The sequence below is a fragment of the Xyrauchen texanus genome, chromosome 40 (assembly GCF_025860055.1).
Source record: "Xyrauchen texanus isolate HMW12.3.18 chromosome 40, RBS_HiC_50CHRs, whole genome shotgun sequence".
NCBI classification, from domain to species: Eukaryota; Metazoa; Chordata; class Actinopteri; order Cypriniformes; family Catostomidae; genus Xyrauchen; species Xyrauchen texanus.
In genome coordinates this window covers 19,455,987-19,477,506 of record NC_068315.1, presented here as the reverse complement: position 1 = coordinate 19,477,506, position 21,520 = coordinate 19,455,987, and the positions used below count along the sequence as shown (strand labels likewise).

The window sequence follows — 21,520 nt, the reverse complement described above, 5'->3', positions numbered from 1 at the left end:
TTGGTGACCTAAGTAAATTAATATAAAATTGCATTTGACCTCACGTTAAAACCTCAGAGAACGCTGACAGGATCTATTCCAGTGATCTCCCGCGGAATGACACTTGTCAGTGAGCGGCAGCACGCGCGCGCGCGCGTTTGTCTCGCGCTCCGACATATCTTGGGTAGCTGTCAAAGTTTATTTATTTAAATTTATTTTTAAACTGCGATTACAATTTACAAAAACTTTTCAAATGTATTTGTATCGGTTTTATCGATAACAGATCTGGCATGTTAACCAGTCTATGACGATTGTGACATTCGAATAGAAAATGTCTTCATGGAAACCAGCATGAAAAAGTTCTTGGTTGAAAAAAATTCTTAAGTTTTTTCTGTTGTAATATTATATACTTGATTAAATAAATGCAAATATATGTGTATTATTATCATCATAACTATTGTCCAACAGAAGAATGACTTCTATTTTGCCTAAAAGCGCGGATTGAAGGGCGCTTCCTGCGATTCTTGGGCTTTGATTTTCGTCGCAATTATTTCACTTAAGAATAAACTGCAAATGCCATTTTAATTTCTCAGTATAAAACACATCACAACAAATGGCAATGATGGACTTGATTTTATTCCGGCTGCCATGTGGAGCACACAGGATAACTCTATGGTTAATTGAATGACAAATAACATATTGACTATGTTAAAAAAAAAAAAAAAACAACAGTATTCCTGTAATATATTTCACAATGATTCTGCACACGGTATGGCTTTGTCTCAGGAGTCACATTTTTAAGCTTTGCATGATATTCGATCTGTAAAAGACACTGTTGGTAGATAGCCAATTCCATAGATTTAACATTTCTAAATCAACAAAGAAAACACCATAATCTGTAGAGAGATAATTTCACAATCAACACTGGGCTTGGTGTGCACTCATAATTTAAAAAAATCTGCATTTTTTTTAATGTCAAATATTACTACAACTTAAGGAACAATGGTGTGTTACAATGGCCATCATGGCGCGATAAACCGAAAAGTAATTTGGAAATAAAATGCATTTACAACAAGTCAAAATACACTCAAAAGCTGCTATAGTCTGTCTCTCTGAAAGACATGTTATCAGATAACTATATAAAGTAAAAGGTCAGAGCTTGGACATAAGTCTATACAGAATGTTTTTTGTGAGAAAGGCAGAGAAAGAAGGAAGTTCATTTTAAGTCATCATGCTCTCCTTTGAACACAACCAAAACAAAGTAATGACTTCTTGATGTTGACCAACCACTTCATCTTCTTTTCAACAGTTTCTGCTCAATCTCGCTTTCCTTTTCTCCAACAGGTCTCCATTCATCTTAATGTTCTGTAACTCATTTATGTTACATTATATCCATCATCACAACTTTCCAGGAGCAGGAGGCATCATTCCAGGCATTACCCCAGACATGCCAGCATTTGGACCCAGCAAAATCTGCAAAAACAGAACAAGGAGAATTTGACTCAAAAATCACAAAAAACCTAAATGTAAATGTGGTGAGCAGGGCGGGCCGAGCGATGTCTGGGGAGAGCGAGGCCAGGAGGGTAAGTTGTGAATGAGTTCCACCTGTGTGCCACACTATGTCTATGTGTTTATCAAGCCAGTTCCAGCTTCCTCATTTGCCATCTTTGTGTACAAACTTATGAACCATATTTTTTAAGGTCTTATTAAATCACTCAACCAAGCCATCCATTTGTGGATGTCCTTACCATTTTCTCACTCTCCAGAAAGGCGCCTGACCACAGCCTCACCACAGTAATATAGAAATTAAATGGGAAACTTCTTATCAATGATCTCTCTTCAAAGTATGGCTGCACACTTGAATAATCAAGATTACAATTACAGCTACAATTGTTAAGTGTTGATTACAGCATTTCGTTTAGGTCTATTCCTGTGGAAAAAAAAAATCTATTTTCAACATGTATTTTGCAGAGAAACAGCATTAACTGTTGCTTGCTTTGAGTAAAATGTATTCAATAGTTGAAAAAAAAAAAAAAAAAAGTTAACTGTGTTGCTGAGAGTAACAACAGCAAAAAAGTAGTTCAGGAACACAATTCTTGGCTTGTTTTTGATGTGTAGCCTACATAAACATTATGGCATGCAGATTCCCTATACGAAATAAGTATTTTAATGTAAACAAACTCTATTAATCTCAATTAAAGTCAAGTCAAAGACACAGAAAACACATGCTTAAAAATACATAGGCTAAATTCTACAAAATTCTGATTATTTCTATGGGTGTTTCAGTGGAAAGATATTTATGTACAACAGGGCATTTAAGCAAACTTCTTATGGTTATGAGCATCACTTGAGTTTTATCAAAGGCCATTTAACAGCACTGGAGAATCCACTACATATAAAAGAAATTGAATGAATACATCACATTCTTTCTCACTGATTAAAAGTTAAACAGTCAAATGTTGTCACAAAGAAAGGGTTCACATTTATGCTACTGCTACTATTCGGTACCTGTCGCTGCTGTTGTAGTTGTTGTTGTTCCAGCTGAAGCCTCTCAGTCTCAAAGACAACCGGCAGAACCAGAATCATAAAGGAAGTGGTACCGACCCACAGAGCTGAGCGGGAGAAACTAAAGGAAAGCACAGGAAGGGAAAAATATCCTCACATGTCAAGTCTAAATATAATGATTTGACAGTTTTCATTGAGGTCAACTGCAAGCAGCCCACCTGTAAATCTTTTTGGCTATAGACAGTGAACACTGGGCAGATCTTTCAGCTGCTGAGCGCATTTTATCTGGAAACATCTCAGTTAGTCCCCACAGCCTCTCCAGCAATGTTTCATCCAGCTGTGAAAGAAGAAATAATAAGAGACTATAACATTAGTTTTGGATCTCTTTAAAGTAAAAATGAATAACGTTCAGACAAACACGTACTGCTGTTTTGAAATGTTTTTTTGACAGTTTAAAGCCTCAAGTTACAGAGCTGGGTAAACATTAAATATTAAAATATATGATCTGCTTTGTCTAAATAAAATGTATATTAAAAAGCATATGCATGTTCTTACTTAGTGAGTTAACGCACAGAGCATAACAAGAGTAATTTATACATTAAAAAACGATTTAATGAATGGTTCAACCAAAATTTACTCATCCACATGCCATCTCAGATGTGTATGACTTTCCACTGCTGAACACAAATAAATATTTTTAGAAGAATTTATCAGCTCGGTTGGTCCATTCAGTGCAAATGAATAGTGGCCAGAACTTTGAAGCTCCAAACAGCACATAAAGACAGCATGAAAGTTATCTATACAACTCCAGCTGTTAAATCCATGTCTTCAGAAGTGAGGGTGAAAGGATTGGGTGTGAAACAAATCAATACTTCAAGTCCTTAAGGGAATTCTAGGAACAGGGAAAAAACTTAAAGTAAATAGGGATATTTTTAAATTGCTACAAGAAACACAGTTACAAATCAGAATATAAAGTAGAAGAATAAAAGCCTTGATGCTAAACACTCTGATATAGTAGGAAGCGGTATACACCTTTTTACGCTGGTTGTAATCAGTCATAGAACGGAAGGAAGAAGCGCACTTAGCAAGACGGGAGAAAGTGGACATTTAAGTTAATGAAGGACTTAAATTTGCATTTGTTTCTCTCCCACACTTGTCATATAATTTCTAACGACATGGATAAAACCACTGGAGTGGTAGATTACTTTTATGTTGACTTTATATGGTTTTTGATTTGACCTACAGAGCTTCTTCTAAAAGTCGAGTCATACATATCTGGAATGGCATGAGGGTGAATAAATGAGGAGAATTTTCAATGTTGGGTGAACTATCCCTTTAAGAACCATAATTATCTCAGTTGTCATTTGTGTCAAAACACATGCGCTTAATTTGAGGTGAGGGTTTCCATAAAGGAGCGAAACTCACCCATGCAAGCACAAAACATATTATCTTTATAATATTCAGTGACCAAGAAAGGCATACCTCTTCATCTTCATCTCCCTCGATCTCGTCTTCAGGGGGTCTAGTTACCGCAAGGTCGGAATCTGGAGAGAGCTCCTGGATCGTAGCCATTTAAAACCTAGCACAAGAAGAGTGTCAACTAAATGTTGGTTATAATTGTGAACAGACTGTGTGGTTGTTTAAGGTTCGTTTCACACGCTCACAACGACTAACATCCACACAGCACTCACCGAAACCTGAGGTCACTTGTGTTGCATGTGAGGCGGATGTACCTCTCTGGCTCCTTGTAAGGAAGCACAAAGACACATTGCGCCACCTATGGACATGAAGGTCTTATTGCAGAAAATGATTGCGTAGTAGTATAATAAAACATACTGTACATATTATTGAAAGTTGTATCTCTTACACACAAAAATTCTGTTCGAGTAAGCTTTTCATTAAAACATTTATTACACTATTTTATAGTAATTCCAACCTTGCTCTCACAGACGCACTTCTGATGTTATACTTCTGAAGTTTGGAAGCCCACATCACGTACAATACAAATCACTCACGGTAACATAACAATCATGTGGCGGCTACAAGACAAATTATGCCTACTATGAGAGTTATACAAGGTTGTTGACAGATATTTCTGTGCGTGTGCAAATGGTTCCGCCCTCATTCTTAAAGCATTGAGTCATCGTGTGTGTGTTTTTTATGAATGAAAGCATCCAGCCTGCTGATGGTGGAGTGATTCCGGGAAAAAGGCGTTTTGCTCTCTCGTCTAAACACGAGCCGTATTGCGACAACGTAGGTCAGTTGAAATACCGGAGAAGCTGTGAGAATCTAGGCCTGTTCGGTAATCGGTGACGTGTGATATTAGGCGAAAAAGAAGAGAAACCCACACCAGGCAAGATTATCTGTTTTTTTTTTTGTTGTTGTTTTTCTCCTTTCGACATTTGTTTACGCTAAGGAAACGGAGGGGGTGTTAGCGAACCTGCTCTAGTGCACAGTATTTGCTAATACATCCCTCTATTAATGCTGTTATGATTTAGATATTTTTTTGTGTTGTAAGCGTTCATAAACGAGTTGTATTATATGTATATATATATATATATATATATATATATATATATATATATATATATATATATATATATATATATATGTATATATATATATATATTACAATAGTACGAGTCAACTGAGCGAATATGGCGTGTGTTATTATCACGACGTGAGTACTAGCAGCGAGCTAACGCGTAATAAGGAAATAGCTGCCGAGATGTTGTCGATTCAGTCTCGGATCGCAAATGTATTTGTATTCTTATTATTTGTTATTTTTTACAAATATTCATAGAAATTCGTTTTTACTGACACGTTCATATATTCTAGCCCTAAATTACGCGAAACGGGTAAACGCGTATGTTCTTTTCGATGAGAAATGGCTAATTAGCAAGGTTCTGGTTTGATCTTGTTATAATTTATTTAATAAACGAATTCGTACATAGTTGTACCCTATTATTATTATTATAATATATTTTATCGCTTATTAAAATATTTGGTTAGATTGTCCTTAATTAAATAACGATTGTTGTTGTACGTTAAATCGTTTATAAATAAATGTAATATGATATAATTAAATATGAGTGCGAGTTTATGTTGTTGAGTAACTAGGAACTTGATAAATGATTGAAAACAGGAAAAGTGAAACTAAAGTAAGGTGCTGCTGTGAGACAAGAATGGAGGACTTGTGCTGAATCACTGTGACTCGTGTTCTTGCTCGTGGTCGGTTATTTCAGGCAGCTCGCGGATGATAGGCGCTCTTCCCACACATGACGGGAAACTCATGGTCAATAAAGTTTAGTTCTCCATCTGGACTTTGACCAGTCATGAATTACTGTATAAAATAATAATACAAAAATAATATAGTGCTGCTGTTGGGATTCGTGAAACCTAGATTTAGAAAATGAAAATAAGAATTGGAAGTCCATGTGAAATTAAGCCATTAAAGTAATATTCCATGTTTAATACAAGTTAAGCTAAATCGACAGCATTTCTGGCATAATGTTGATTACTACATAATTTATTTCGATTTGTCGCTCCATAAAAAAAATTAAAAAAAGCAATGTTACTGTGAGGAACTTACAATGGAAGTGAATGGGGCCAAGGTTTTGGGGCTTTAAGGCAGATATAGGAAGCTTATAAATTTATGAAAGCACTTTTGTTAATTTTTCTGTGAAAACTTGTGTATTATTTGAGCTGCAAAGTTGTTTAAAGCGTTGTTTACTTCGTTGCGTCGTCATGGCAACAAAATTGTAAAATTGGATTAAACTTTAAAAGCTTGTAATCAATTTTATCACATTAAAAGCATGCTGAAGTGGCTGTACTTTTGAAACGGTGAGTATTTTAATGTTTACTGATTGGCCCCCATTCACTTCCATTGTAAGTGCCTCAGTGTAACTGCAATTTTTGCTGTTTTAAAAAGTAGGGATGAGTCAAAATGGCATCATTTGTGGTTGGTTAAGCTAAACTTGTATTGAGCCTGTAATATTCCTTAAAAAATATAGTGTTCACCATCTTACCAGAGAGATTTGTGTGTATATATATATATGAAGATGACAACCTCCACGGCTCTACAATAGAAAAGAGCATAACGGTCAACTAACATGTTACGACGTTGAGTCACTGTTTGCAGATACCATATAAATTAGTGGTGAGAGCCGTAAAGTGACATCTACCTGTCACAAAATCATCCATGACTTCTCTTATAAAACAGCAATTTATTGTTGTAAACTCCACACATAGTTCATTTTGTTTAGTGTAAAACATGTTGAAGATTATATGAAAGGCAGTAAATTATCTGATGAGCTGGTTCCTCACAAAAGCAGTTTCTCCTGCGCACTGAGGCATCTCCTCCATAGACATATATTCAAAAAGAACAGTCTCATGTCTCCTCGCCATTGTACCACCCATAGAATGTCTATAGGAGCACCTCGTTATGCTATTTTAGGCTAGGCTTGTAGCATCCCCTATTAGAAGGGTTCTGGTCTTACCATATGTAAATTTACCTGATTTTAATCTGATTATTTGGTATTCACAGGTTACAGGGATACATACTAGACAATGACCTCAGACAGCAGAGCAAGTAAAGCCCTCAAGGTAAAGATCCTTTTTACTGACTTCACTTTTATTCATTTTGCCATTAAACATTATTCTTAAAAACACATGATGTATTTTTTTTATATGCAGTGGCGTTTACTTGAAATGTAGTGTCCATCCTACAATTACAAAGTCTATTTTATTTTATTCAAGTCTTTTAAAGGAAAGTTTACCCAAAAATGAAAACCTGTTTGACTTTCTTCCCTGAAACACATGAGATTTTAAGGAGAATGTTAGTCTGAGTCACCATTCATTTTCACTACAATGAAAAGTGAATGGTGACTGAGATTGTCATTCAGCCTAACATCTCCTTTTGTGTTCCACGGAAGAAAGAAGCTCATACAAGTTTGGAACAACATAAGAGTGAGTATATGATGATAAGAGATTTAGGTGAACTTCATTCAAGTGTCACACTGTGAACATAACTGTTCTATGCTTTCAGGTGAAAAGGGAATGTGGGGAGAACGTCCCAGTCCTGAGCGACAGTGAGCTCATGTCTCTGTCAGTGCGTGAGCTGAACCTGCACTTACGTGGTTTGTCAAGGGATGAGGTGCAGAAGCTGAAGCAGAGGCGACGGACGCTGAAAAATCGCGGCTATGCAGCGAGCTGCCGAGTGAAGCGTGTGTCCCAGCGCGAGGCCCTGGAGCAGCAGAAGAAGGAGTTGCAGCGGGAGGTGGAGCGGCTGGGGGCAGAGAATGCAGGCATGCGGCGCGAGTTGGAAGGTTTGGGTGCCCGTCTTGCAGCCCTGCAGCGCTTCGCACGAGGTTTGGAATCTGGAGGAGGCAGTCTACTGGCCACCACACCCCGCCTCAACACAGCCTCTGTCATCACCATAGTGAAGACACCCCAGCAGGTGCACACACCTAGAGATCAAGGAGCATCCTAGGGGCACCATACTCATGGATATGCAGACACATATAGGTACACATTATGACTGCACAGACAGACAGGACCATGCTTGTTAAGATGCATACACCTATTAATTTATACTCATATTTACAGGAGCAGAAACGCATACCGGTTGGGAAACAGTTACATCTAAATACTTCAGTATACACACACTGTATATACAGTCCTAAAACGTCCATGAATAATCTCAGTACTGTTGTGCTGGCCTCAATATAATGACAAGTGTATGTGTCTGCATTAAGCTATTGCTAATATGCCCATGTTGATATTACTGTGCTTTCTGAGAGGCCATCCATGTTGAAAACAGTCCTAGCAACACCGTTGTCTTCACTAGATGTGTGAGTTTGACTCATCATGTGTGACCACAAACATTTCAGAAGCTGGTTAGTTTTGCTGGAACATCTCCTTGGTATTAATTATTCATGGGCCTATAGAATGTTAAGTCAGAGCAGATATATTGATACATGCCATTTATATATTTTAATGTTTGTGTAAAAGACAAATGTTCTATAACAGACATAAAAGCTATTTTATTTGTTTTCGAGACAGGTAATTTGTTCTGTGATTGGTCTAAATACTACTAGTGTGGAATCATTCTCTTGATTATTGTAATGGGTTTGACATGAGTATTTTTTTTAATGTTTACTTGTTGTAATGAGTAGTGTGGTAATGGTAAGGTAAATGGCCCCATTACTTGTAAGATGATTCAGTTTGTGTGAGGGTCATATTTGTACTAATATTAGAGCAGCTCGTTTGTAGTGGTATTTTTGTATTTAAAACCAAGACCATATATATTATTTGCTATTTATGATTAAAAACGTATCTAATTATTTTGGATCGTTGGAATATATATATATATATATAAAAAAATACCATTAGAAGGAGGTAGAGGAAGAGAAATCTGAGAAAGATGTGAAAATAGAGAAAGAGGAAGAGAGAAGCCATGAGGAGAAGTGAGCATTTATATGGGCTCACATGGGGGAAAAAAGGAGGATTAGAAAGTGACAGAGGGAAAGTGAGACACAAAATGAGAAATGATATCACATGTCACATTAACTTGTAGTCATCGAGAAGGTTCTAGCCCACTACAAGCCTGGTTTACTCCAGAAGATGGGGGTTATACTGTATGATCAGGTAAAAATCAATCGTTTTAAACATTTTGACATCTCTGCTAAATTTGTAATTAAATGTTTTTAGTTATGTCATCATCCATACTGATCATCATTTAAACTTGGAATATATAATGCCCATGCCCACGTTTCTGCATTCAAATGTGCTAATTGTTTTGTAAGAGGGCGAAGCACAAAAAAAGTGACGTATTTATTATCTGTATTTTTCTATGATAAATTCAGTGTCTATTTTATATCATTTAATTGAAATAAATGTTGTATATTATTGTACATAGAATTATGTGTGTTCATTGAGTTCACAATCACACAAACATAGTCAAAATTCTTTATTGTTTCCTAGGTATTTGTCAGAGCATAAAAGGGAAAAAATAGAAGCACGATCTTTGATATAGTAATTCATTATGCTCATTTGAAAATAACATGACAGTACAAATGTCTCAACATCTTAGCGTTGAACAAAATATTTTATTTCAAGTGTAACAGCATTTCCTGTCTTTTAAATTACTATTTCAAATCACTTTAGGCGTAACTCTCTGAATAAACGTCACAATATCGAGATAGCTTGCCAACTAGGATATTTTGATTTCCACTACATATACAAAAATGTAAAATTACAATAACGTCTATATTAAGTCATCCTCCCTGTATAAAGAATGCACTGCAAACCGCTAGCCCTCTATAAGCAGGTACCATACTTACTCATACTTTGTTCCAGCCGCTTTGTTTTATACTGGCCTATATATTGTTCCAATAAAAGAATAGGTAGGCAGTTAATATGTAACTCCAGAAATGTTATCTAACAACCCACAAGTATCAAGCTTTGTTATTGAGGGCTTAGTGCTATCTGAAGAGTTAAAGTGTGAAGGTGAATGCTTCTGAACAATGGGAGAGACTTTGGTGTGGCTCTCAAAGGGTCAATGGTAATGGGCATGTCCCATAAAGATAAGGAAAAAGTGAATGTAAGTGAACTTTGAGATGTGCTTCCCTCTAGTGGGATATCTAGAAATGGTGCCCATTTTAAGCAGCTTTCAGACATTGAAATCATACATTTTCCTCATTCTCAGTTGGCCACAAATTGACACAGATAAAACCAAATGGCATTTTACTGTGCTATAATGCAATTATTTTGAAGAGATGTTCTCTGTGAAAAGCTTGAGGAAGAGAGAAGCCAAAGCTACCATACTCCAGGAGCATAACCAAAATGTATTTTTTAAACCGCTAAGCTAGATAGTGGCTTTACTGCAGTGGTCTAGGGCGGCCACACTTTGATGAAAGCCTGTGCTAATCTGCACCAGACAAGTAATGCCCCAATTACAGCCTTACAATCCAGACATCTGAACACTGCTAACTCCTATCCAAGCCTAGAGCAGCTTTCTCTTAATCTGTAATCTTATCATGGACCATCAACTTCTCCTCGGCTATCTGCCACTCCTGCACTGTCCCTTGATTCATTGATCAAAACAACGGCAGCATGTTACAGCTGGCACCCCCTTTCCGACACTAGACTCTCTTATTTCACAACCACAGTTAAATCACTGGGGAAGCTATAAACACTGTTGAAATGCAAAAACGTGTAAATCAAAAACAAAAGGAAAGTAACTTGGCCAAATCCCTGTTGAACAGGGGGCCTCAAATACAATGCTCTTTATAAATATGATGGGATGCTCAAGCACCCCCTATGTAAAACAAAAAGCATAAAAAATACAATTCAAATTCTGAAAATGTCAGACCACATAGGATGTTTTGGCTAAAAATTCAAAGTATAGATGAGAGTATTATTATTATTTAACTCTGTGTATAAACATTATCAGACAAAGCGCAGCAAAATAGTTTAAGTCTGTTTTGGCATGTTACTACTAAGCATAAGCAGCTTCATTTCCGTATTCTAATGCACTAGGACACACTAGGATTCATAAACTACTTGCTTTAGATGGTCCTTTAATAACTTGTCCCTGTGTTAACATAACATCATTACACTAGAACAGCAATAAACGGTCCCTTATTGAGTACCTTTACTTAGGACAAAGTGTTTCAAAGAGGAGTACATTAAAACTCATCATCAGAGCTAAGCAGTAGGGTTTTCTCATTGTCCCGGGAGCTCACTGAGCTGTGATTGCGAGAGATTGGTGGTGCAGTGACTCCTTGCTCCAGGGTGGACTGCTGTGTGTACTGTTGGTACGCTGGGGAGAAGTTGTGGATGGCATCCTGAACCATGTCTCCAGGGTTCATGGTTTCCTTCAAGCTGCTGGAGATGCTCTTCATGGGGGCACAATGACCTAGAGGAGGAGGGGGAATTTAATTAAGAGGCAGATGAATGCAAATGTTTTAGAAACATATGAAAGAGATGTTTAGTTGCAACGTTTCAGAAAAAGACTCTTAGAGAGCACAATAAGATCAGAAAGTGTAGCCTACCGTACTGTCCATATGTAGGAACAGGGCCTTTAAAGGGCAGCATGAAATGGATAAACAGATAAAGGATGGAGGAAGGGCGGAAAGGGGTGGGTGTAATGCATGGGACCAAACAAGAAACCAATGAAGAGAATATGAATGAAATGAATATGAAACCAATAATTTTTTTTTTATAGTGCATTGAAAGAACAGAACAGATGAAAATGAATGAATGATGATTTACAGAATAAAAGCAGAACAGGAAAAGAGAAAGTCAGCCATTATTGAGATAAAATGTTAAGAGAGAAAGATTTTTCTGAAACATTAAACGAGACTTTAATTTCATTAAAACATGCTGGCACGTGAACAATTTGATTAAACGTATTTTAAATAACAAGGGCAAATTGACAAAGAGTTGTGCTACTTTTGCGCAAGGTATTTCAGATCAAAAACCTGCATCTTATTCACTAACTATCTGCAATACAGTTTAAGCAGGCGAAACCAGCTCTGAAATAAGTCACAGAAACTTAGTCATTGTCATTCCTTTCCAAGAAAACACACCTCCATTCTGTGTAAATAGATCTGATTATAGATTGTGCTTCATTCACAAAAAAAGTCCAATGCAATTTACATCATGCTATTTCCACATGAAAGCAGGCTGTAAAATGAATTTGATTTAAAAAGATGTTTGTGTAGATTTTCTACTGATCATTGCAGCAGTCATTTTTCAAATTATAGAGAAGAGTGTTATAACTTGGCATATAACCACATGCGCGCCAAGCGTAATTTCAGCATGTTAAAGATATGATTCAGGTGTCTGGATTGCAGTAGTGCTGAACAGTCCCGGCTGAGTGTGACAGATGGCGGTGGTCTAAATAAATTATTTAGTGAATCGTGCAAAACCAGTGCAATTCATTCTTATTGAATTTCCCCATTTTACTCTGATATAAAAAAATAAAACAGAGCATTTGTCATGTAAAACTGCGGTCAAAATCTCACCAAGGGAATCCAGTCTCTTGTCCATGTAGACTTTGTATGTGAATGCATGTCGCAGAGCCAAGGCGGCAAAGAACATCTCAATGCAAATGATGAAGTTCTGGTAGCCGGCTGCAACGGTTCCCTCGCCAACAGAAACCTCAGGAGAGCTGATCTGAGGAATTGCACCACACTTCTCCAGAATGGCCAGTAGCATGCCTAACAAGATCACATGAACAGTTTATTAATACCTGCACATACATTAATATACACTTGAATACATGTATTTGAGATGGGCAGGATGGTTTTTATGAATCTGTCATTCACACTTTTGAAGGGCTGTGCATTCCATGTTTTTTTTTTAAATGTTGGTCTAGGTATACATTAGGGGTGTAACAGTTCAAATTTCTCACAGTTCGGTTAGTATCACGATTTTATGATCATGGTTTCGATACGGTTCGGTATTTGCTTCGTTCATAAACAAATATTACTGCCAAATCCAAAGAATAATCTATATGGTAAATACTTGCCCTTAAATAACAATCATGGTTTTACAACAGCAACCATAGTTTAACCATGGCATTTGTAGTAAAATCATAGTAACCACAATATAAACATGGTTAATGTCATGGTTACAATATATAGTAAAATCAAGGTTACTATTTAGAGATTACAGTATTACTGTTATAAAACCATGATTAATTATATCAAAACAATGATTTCTGCTAAAAAAAAACATCTGTTACGTACGCAACCTCAGTTCACTGAGATGAAGGGAATGAGACATTGTGTTGATTAATGCATATGGGGAGGGCCTTCTTACACAACCTAGTTGAAACCTCTCTACAATAACGGCAATATTCTAATATTGGCTATGGTGTTTGAGCCCAGACTGTTTTGGCGCAAAGCTGTCCGCTATAAAAGCAGGTGTGCAAATACCATTTCCTTAGAATTTCAGAGTGAGAACAAGGAGTGAATCGCTTGTGAGAACTCAAAGTCTTGTAGTGCGGCTAGCGTTCGCAATGTCTCATTCTTTTCGTCTCAGAGAACCACGATTACGTACATAACCGAGACATTTCCTTACGACTCAGTACACTTGACATCACTGGCTTCCTGTAACAGCCATCCGCGCGTTCACGAGAGAGTAGAGTTCCATCGTATGATGTAGGCGTAGCGTAAGCTCCGATGAGAAGTGACGAACCCAGAATCGCAGAGGATAGAGGAAGCCAGTGACTGCGTGGAGGGCCGTTACTGGAAACCAGTGACGATTATAGTTTATAAAGTTAGAAATATGGATATTTTTCTTACAAAAACACATACATTTTCTTCAGAAGGCCTTTAATAACCCCCTGGAGCTGTATGGATTACTTTTTTGATGGATACTTTTTTTGGGCTTCAAAATCTGAGGTAACATTCATTCCAATTATAAAGCTTGGAAGAGCCGGGATATTTTTAAATATAACTCAGATTGTGTTTGGCTGAAAGAAGAAAGTCATATACACCTAGGATGGCTTGAGGGGGAGTAAATTATGGGATAATTTTTGGGCGGACTAACCCTTAAAGGAACTTTGATTAAATCATGCTTGCTTGTAGTGGTGCCGGCTTCATGTGCGTGATACACAGATATAGTAGTCACATATAGGCGTTGACAGAGTGAGTCCTAATCGCTCTTGAAGAAATAAGAGAATTTAATGTATGGGCAGTTTACTGAGACTTTGCCATGTCAGTGACACCAATCAGTGAACACCTTTTCAGCGCATAGAGACACCTCGTGGACAGTGCTCTGGCCTGTAAAATGATGTTCATGATTGAATGCGGAGCTCTTTGAATGTCTCTGGATTGAAGCATTCAGGGCAGATTTGCGGAACACTGCTGCTTGACAGCGTCCAGACTGCCAGAACCAATAATCAGTATTGTAGAGAGGTTTCAAATAGGTTTTGTAAGGCACTCCCCATATGCATTAATCAATGCAATTTCAAGTGTACAGAGTCGTAAGGGAACCATGCTGAAAGCAGTCATATTTACTACAATATTACTAGAGTAAAATCATGGTTAATTTCATCAGGGCCCTAAACTAAAAAAAACATTTTCTTTATTACTAAATCAACCTGCCTGCACTAATACACTACATCATCACCATAAAGTGCAGTTCAAATTCATCTCAACATATATTCAATATTCGGAAGCTGTACATGACTATAAAAGGAATAACCTTGCTGTAAAAATTTATACGAGAAGGGATGTTTGATAATGCTGCTCGAGTATTTTAATAATATGTGGAAAACCAGCATTTGAACACCCAAAGCAATTTAGTCCATGTCTGTCCGAATAAGCACTGAGTGTCTCCTTAAAAATGGAAGGGAATATTTGCGGTTTCAGCTCACCTGCGGCTCTTTCCCTGGGTGATGTCGGTGTAAAAGATTAATCATGTATCAATGTATTGCTATAACGGCATCTTAATGGCATTAATCAAAGTGCATTATTGACACTCACGATAGATTACAGCTGCGTGAGGAAACAGGAAGAAATTGTGTGCGCGTTTTAAACCCTCATGCACATTACTGATATAGATTACCAGTATACTGCACTCATGTTGAGTAATGTCTGATGTCTTTTAACCATTGCTGTTGTATTGACTGCAAAAAGAAAATGTTCCCAGAAAGGAGAAACGCAGGGGGCTTCCCTTTCAATGGTTAGTTTTCTCCACTTGCCATTTTCAACTACACACTACGCGTGCAGAATTGTGATGTCATCAATTGACCCATGTGAAACACAGGTGGAGCGTCTATCTACAGATCCATAGCAGATCCTACAGATGCATTAGCGGAGGTTGTAACGGTGTGTCTGTTGACGCTTTGTTTTCTTGACCAAAACTTGTGATCCAGATGCATCATTAAACTTGAGGTGAACTGACTGCAGTTCCGATGCTTCCCGAACCATGGGTGGTGAACCATAAGGTTTGTTTCTTTACAGAGATCCGTTACACTCCTAGTAGCTGGACATCATTGGTTGTGGTTTGTGCATTATTTATTTACATTTGTACAAGTTGAATACTTGCAGTATTGCTGTCTTTTGTATGACAAATAGCTTCTGATGCCTCAACTTGCAAGTAAAACAATATTTTTTAGATCGTTTACCTCCCCCAAGATCCCTGAATTATGATCCAAGCGTTTGTTTTGTCTAGCTGGACCTTAATTATTCAGGGCTTTATTAAGATCGACTTATCATTTAGACAACCCAGTGCCCTTCAGCATCACTACTAAAAAAAGTTCCTTAAAGTGAGACATCTGCTCACCTTGCCAGAAGGAGAGGAAGATGACAGATTTGACCATGAAGAACTTGAGCATGGGCCTGTACGGGCTGAGGAGGTCTCGGGTAGCGAAGTAGAACAGGAAGAGGGCGTAGAGGGACAAGCTGACAGAGATGTTATAAATGATGGTCGCATAAAGGTAACCGCTAGCAACACTGTGAGGTCAAAAACAAAGGCCAAAGCAAATCAACACATTTATTTTAAACCAATCTCCTTGAGTTTTACATAACAATCTCAACTACACATTAGACACTGCATGAGAAGCACATACTTGAAATCCCCATCCCGATATTTCCCAAAGGCCTGCAGGATGACGGTGATCATCGCCATTAGAGGTTTTACAACACAGAATTGTAAAGTGGCCTGTGAAACAAAGAAACAATGGATTAAAAAAAATCTGTAAAAATAGATTCTACACAGGGGAGTCTAAAGACAAATGGCAACAATGAGTACAGAAAGCACACCTGTTTGCAGAATCTAAGGAAGCCGATAGAGTAGGTCTTGCCCCACAGACAGCACGTTCCATATATACAGCTGGACCTGCATCATAAGAAGACAGGTTTCAAATTAAGGAATCACTCAATTTGAAGCTGCAAAAATACATCTGAAGTCACATTTAACATTAGTAAGAACAACTGATTCTGAGGCATTCGTTTATAGTGAAGAAAAAAAAAACTCACTCAATGGGTTTTCCTCTGATCTCAGCCATGATAGCACTCTCACCTCCAAGGTATTCATAACAGAGGCTCAAGAAGTTATAGATCACAAACGCTGCAAAGCACAAGACAAATGGATAGGCATCTCCATTAAAGTCAAAAGAACAAAAAACGCATTTGTCATGTATCTAACTCTTTCACTGAAATGCTTCAAAGGTGGACAGAGGCAAATCTCATTTCAAATAAAAACAGGCTGTAAAAGATCCTTAATGGCTAGAATCAAGTCTGTTACTTAACTTTGAGTCTGTTTAAGCCTGGATTTAGTGTACTATTCATTGTAACAAATAACTTTTTTTATTTTTAGTAATGTCTGTTGTACACGAAATTATAATAATAATAAAAAGTAGTTTAATATCATAATGTGGCACATAGTCAAGCAGAGCAGACCTTCCTGCCTAAATCCCTTCATCAGTGCTTCACCAAACACCAACAACAGTGTATTACTAAACAATAGCACAGTGATGCATGCCAAAATGTCCCTCGTGATTGTCGGCCCATGCTACAAAAAAAGAAAACTGAACTGCATAGCAGCATCCTTCATCCTTTAATATTCCAGGATATTACCAGCCTCTGGCCAGCTACTGTAAACTGTCTAAATATAATGAGCACTTTTCATATTTCCAGGTTTGGAACATGGAAGTAAACTATAGCAGGGTAAACTTCCATAGTGGAAAATGGGAGACCACAGCCAATATAATTTTTGCGTAGAGAAAATCCACTTAAAAGGAATGTTCCAAGTTCAGTACAAGTTAAGCTCAATCGACAGCATTTTAGGCATAACATTGATCACTGCAAAAATGTATTTCGACTCGTCCCTCCTTTTCTTTTAAAAAAATGCAAAAATCAAGGTTACAGTGAGGCACTTACAATGAAAGTGAATGTGGGCAATTTTTGGGGGGTTTAAACAGAAATGTGAAGCTTATAATTTTATAAAAGCATTTGCATTAATTCTTCTGATAAAGCTCATGTATTATTTGAGCTGTAAAGTTGTTTAAATGATACTTTTTACAGGTTTGTTGACATCACATCGTCATGGTAACCATGTTGTAAAACTGGCTCTAACTTTACACAGAAAAGGTTAATAAGTGATTTTATCAAACTTGAATCATGTTAACATGTACATTGTTTATGTTTTGTGGCTATACTTTTGAAAAAGTGAGTATTTTAAATGTTCAAAATTGGCTCCCTTCACTTCCATTGTACGTGCCTCACAGTCACTTCTTTTTTTTTTTTTTAAGAAAAGGAGGGATGAGTAAAAATAAATGTTTGTGGTAATCAATATTGTGCCACAAATGCTGTCGATTGAGCTTAACTTGTATTGATCCCGGATTAATCCTTTGACGCTTTTCTTTGACTTTCCAAAAAGGATGGAGTATAGCAGTTAGAACAGAAAAGCATTCAAAAATGTACATAAATGTATCTGAAACTCATCCCCCAACCTCACTAGATACAATTATATATTACCATTAAAAACAAAATGTATGGTCTATATTGAAACAAATTATAATGGAACAAAGTAGTACATAAAAGCTTTGATGTTCCATTATTTAGGTTAAACTTGAACCTCCATGAGACTCCGTTTCATTGTTTCCTTTATTTTCAAACATAAAACATAACTCAATCATGCAAAACAGGTTGAAATTTGAATGTGTGACTTGAGCATTTACAGAAAAGAATTATCATTTGCTTCATAAGCTTACCAATAAATATGCTTATGATGCAAATGAGCTGTGCTGATAATCTTAGCATCCCTAGTGGGTTAATTTGTCCTCTTCCCTTGTTCTGTCAAACAGTATATGTGTGAATCTCTGCTTGTGGAAGAGCAGCTCTATATATAGCAAGTGCACCCTGCAGCCACAGCTGCTCTTCAGCATGGCTGCTGAGCTGGAAGGCAGACAGCAGTGAATGCAGCTGAACGTCTAAACAGGGTGGACAACAGCTTTCCAATAACCCCATCCAGCAGAACATTAACTTCTTAATATTGATCTAAAGAAGTACAGATGAGAATAATAATGGTATGGCACTGACTGTACTACACTTGTGTCAAATGTGCATCTCGTGTATTAGTTTATCCATGAGCAGGTTTCCTGTGTGTGTCCTCTCCACTGACGCGTACTAAACATGGTTACTACGCAACAATCACTTCTGGATTTCCCAGTTGACCATAGATTCTGAGAGATAGAAAGTACAGACTGCAGTGTCATGCTACACAACATGCTGTTATATGAGTCTTTTCCTAAACAGGCACAAAAGGTGTCATTTTTAAAGCAGCAGACAAAGAGAGAGCTGGAAGTAAAACCTACCCTCATAACAGTCCCTGACTGTGTCAAAGTAAACATAGTACTGGTCGTTGGTAAAGAAGAGAAGGCTGAGCCAGGAGTCAAAGGCATAGATGGGTACGATGAAAAGGATGCGTACTATGTGCCTCTGCTCCTTGGGAGAGCTGTAGTAACGCAGATGCATGTAGATCTGCAAAAAAACAAAATCAAAATATTAAGTTTAGATTCTCAGAAAGAGAATGTGGTTTAGTCACAAAATCTGTCAAGAACAAGTCCAGGTCATATCTGACTGCAAAAGACAGAAATAAGAAATTATATTTTGATCTAGATAGCAGCATTATTCATCACAATTACCTCACACAATTCATGTTTTTATAAGATTCATGAGGGGAGTGTTACCTGGTGGCAGGTGAGTAGAAGTGCTGTCCACACAAAGAAGCCTGACACTGCCTGTGCTGTGGTCGTCATGAGGAAGATGGGCTGCTCTAGAGTGAGCAGAGGAGCCTCTGGAAACCAGGAGATGTTGGGTCCAGCAGGGGCCATTGTGGCTAGAGACCCAGGAGCCATCCCAACAACTTTCTCCACAAGCTGATCAGAAAAGGGCACGTCACGCCTTAAAAGCTGCAGCATTTAAAGATTAGGATGCTAAAATCAGTAATATGGCAACATAGGTGTCAAAGATGCTGAGTGAGAAGGCCTGGAGAACAAATATGATGTATTGGAACATCTATTTCCAAAATTCCATTGAAGTCAATCACACAGGAGTGGTTAGGACACAGTATGAAGAAACTTCCTCTAATATGATGCAATATGGTGTACATGGAGTGGAAAATACTTTGACAATAAAACCATCAGGCGCACCAGGTAGAGCTAATTCAAATAGAAGAACATCTCCATTGTCTCATTGCTATTACCACAATAAAAGCCTATTTTTAAGAGTTACGCATTTAAATTGCATCAATTTTTTTTTTTATCAAATTGAATTAAGGTTTCAAAATTAAAAGAATAAAACTTAAAATATTTATTTGTTTTGTATTAAAGATTACTTAATACAATTTTAAGGAATTTGAAATATGTCAATTTTTAAAAATATATATCTTTTTTTTTTTTTTTTTTGAGTGATGGGCTTCATATACAGAATATTTTTTTTTAAAGTGAAAATTCTCTCATTGACTCTGCCTCATCCCATCCCAGATGTGTATGACTTTCTTCTGTTGAACACACAAAAATATTTTAAAAAAATCTCTCCAAACAATGCATGTGAATAGGGTCCAAAAGCATGTAAAAGCGTCATAAAAATAATCATAAGACTCCAGTGGTTAAAAATATATCTTCAGAAGCGATATGATATGTGCAGATAAGAAACAAATCAATATTTAAGCTCTTTTTTGCTCATATTCTCCTAGTTGCACAGTAGGTGGTGATATAATGAAGAATGTTAATATAAAAAAAAAAAAGAAAAAAAAAAAAGAGAAGAACTCTTAGGAAAAAGGAGCGTACTTAGAAAGGCTGTTTGAATATTGTGATTTGTAGTAATAAAAGGACTTAAATATTGATGTGTTACTCCAAAAAGGACTTAAATATTGATGTGTTACTCACCACTCTTATATAACTTCAGAAGACATGAATTAAACCACTGGAGTCGTATGATTATTTTTATGACGCCTTTACATGCTTTTTGAGCTTGGACCCTGCCGACTTTCGTTGTATGGACCAACAGAACTGAGATATTCTTCTAAAAATCTTCATTTGTATTCTTCAGAAAAAGAAAGTCTTGCACATCTGTGATGGCATGAGGGTGAGTAAATGATGAGAGAATTAACCTTTTTGGGTTAACTATCCCTTTAAGAGATACAATATTTGATGAAACAACATTCTGAACACAAAGCTTTTCAATAATAGTGAAAACAGGTGTTGTTTTCAACTAATGCATCCAATAACGGTCACACCATTGACAATTTGCATAAAATATACAAAGTATAAAGACATTTAAAAAACATTTTTTTTAACTAAAAGTGTCTATAAGACAGCATCCTAGAAAGAAGGCATAGAGATAAATGAGAAGCCCATAAAAACTTAAATCATGTTTTCCATACGTATAGCCATCAAAGATTTCTCGTCCAATACAATGACTTTATTTGGAAAAATATCAGCTTTTTTTCACATATTTCAAATTCGTTGGCCTATCATTGTAAATTGGAGAAAAAACAAATAATCTAGATACGGGAGAAGACAGCAACTTACCAAAAACATAAACGTAGCTTCAAAATCATGCGGCGTGCACAAAAGAAAACAAACAAAAACAGGTTCGGCCTTAATTCCTCAAAGACAGCGCCGCTGCCCGTCATCCATGTTTATATTCCAGCGCCGCTGATGTCTGCTGATAAATCTGTGCTCCGTCCTTTTATCTGTTCCCGTGTAGTCATTCACCGCGCCTTTGAAACTGTACAATGTGTTTCCTGAATCTTTCAATGAAGTTTAAATCCAATTTTCCATATGTAATTGTCGCCGTCAGGCAATTCCTCCCATGCAGACTCCCCCTTATACTGATAAAACCTCCAGCGGATTAGTATAACGGGGATAAAGCTAGAGAGCTTCTGTGAAGTCTGCTACAACGGTAAGATTTAACATTTTTTCTAAAATGGGTTACAGCTTCAGCAACTTCATAATAAAAGTCACCACACGAGTGACGTAACCCACAACAGCATACGCATTTTTAAATAA

At 37.1% G+C, this 21,520-nt stretch overlaps 3 protein-coding genes across 6 annotated transcripts; 1 reads left to right on the top strand and 2 right to left on the bottom strand.

Moving 5' to 3' along the window:
• Nucleotides 1-599: 599 nt before the first annotated feature.
• LOC127633312 (mitochondrial import receptor subunit TOM22 homolog) lies at nt 600-4,560 on the bottom strand. 2 transcript variants are annotated; one of them, XM_052112339.1, is made up of 6 exons: nt 4,421-4,560; nt 4,176-4,261; nt 3,967-4,063; nt 2,703-2,821; nt 2,488-2,605; nt 600-1,452 (listed from the first exon to the last, which is right to left on the bottom strand). In XM_052112339.1, exons 3-6 carry the CDS (start codon nt 4,054-4,056, stop codon nt 1,378-1,380), a joined length of 402 nt encoding a protein of 133 aa, XP_051968299.1. In that variant the 5' UTR covers nt 4,057-4,063; nt 4,176-4,261; nt 4,421-4,560; the 3' UTR covers nt 600-1,377. The 2 variants fall into 2 exon arrangements, with proteins under 2 accessions (XP_051968299.1, XP_051968300.1); XM_052112340.1 differs by lacking the exons at nt 4,176-4,261; nt 4,421-4,560 and having other exon boundaries at nt 3,967-4,169.
• Nucleotides 4,561-4,667: 107 nt separating this feature from the next.
• Nucleotides 4,668-9,379, top strand: maff (v-maf avian musculoaponeurotic fibrosarcoma oncogene homolog F). Of its 2 annotated transcripts, none has more exons than XM_052112337.1 (3): nt 4,668-4,837; nt 7,031-7,089; nt 7,532-9,378. In XM_052112337.1, the coding sequence occupies exons 2-3, from the start codon at nt 7,054-7,056 to the stop codon at nt 7,973-7,975; spliced, it is 480 nt and encodes a 159-aa protein (XP_051968297.1). In that variant the 5' UTR covers nt 4,668-4,837; nt 7,031-7,053; the 3' UTR covers nt 7,976-9,378. The 2 variants fall into 2 exon arrangements, with proteins under 2 accessions (XP_051968297.1, XP_051968298.1); XM_052112338.1 differs by lacking the exon at nt 4,668-4,837 and adding an exon at nt 5,132-5,164 and having other exon boundaries at nt 7,532-9,379.
• Nucleotides 9,380-9,449: 70 nt separating this feature from the next.
• On the bottom strand, nt 9,450-21,406 carry tmem184ba (transmembrane protein 184ba). 2 transcript variants are annotated; one of them, XM_052112335.1, is made up of 10 exons: nt 21,041-21,406; nt 19,196-19,417; nt 18,821-18,986; nt 16,482-16,572; nt 16,266-16,341; nt 16,073-16,164; nt 15,787-15,956; nt 12,516-12,710; nt 11,541-11,567; nt 9,450-11,404 (listed from the first exon to the last, which is right to left on the bottom strand). In XM_052112335.1, the coding sequence occupies exons 1-10, from the start codon at nt 21,047-21,049 to the stop codon at nt 11,175-11,177; spliced, it is 1,278 nt and encodes a 425-aa protein (XP_051968295.1). In that variant the 5' UTR covers nt 21,050-21,406; the 3' UTR covers nt 9,450-11,174. The 2 variants fall into 2 exon arrangements, with proteins under 2 accessions (XP_051968295.1, XP_051968296.1); XM_052112336.1 differs by lacking the exon at nt 11,541-11,567.
• Nucleotides 21,407-21,520: the final 114 nt, after the last annotated feature.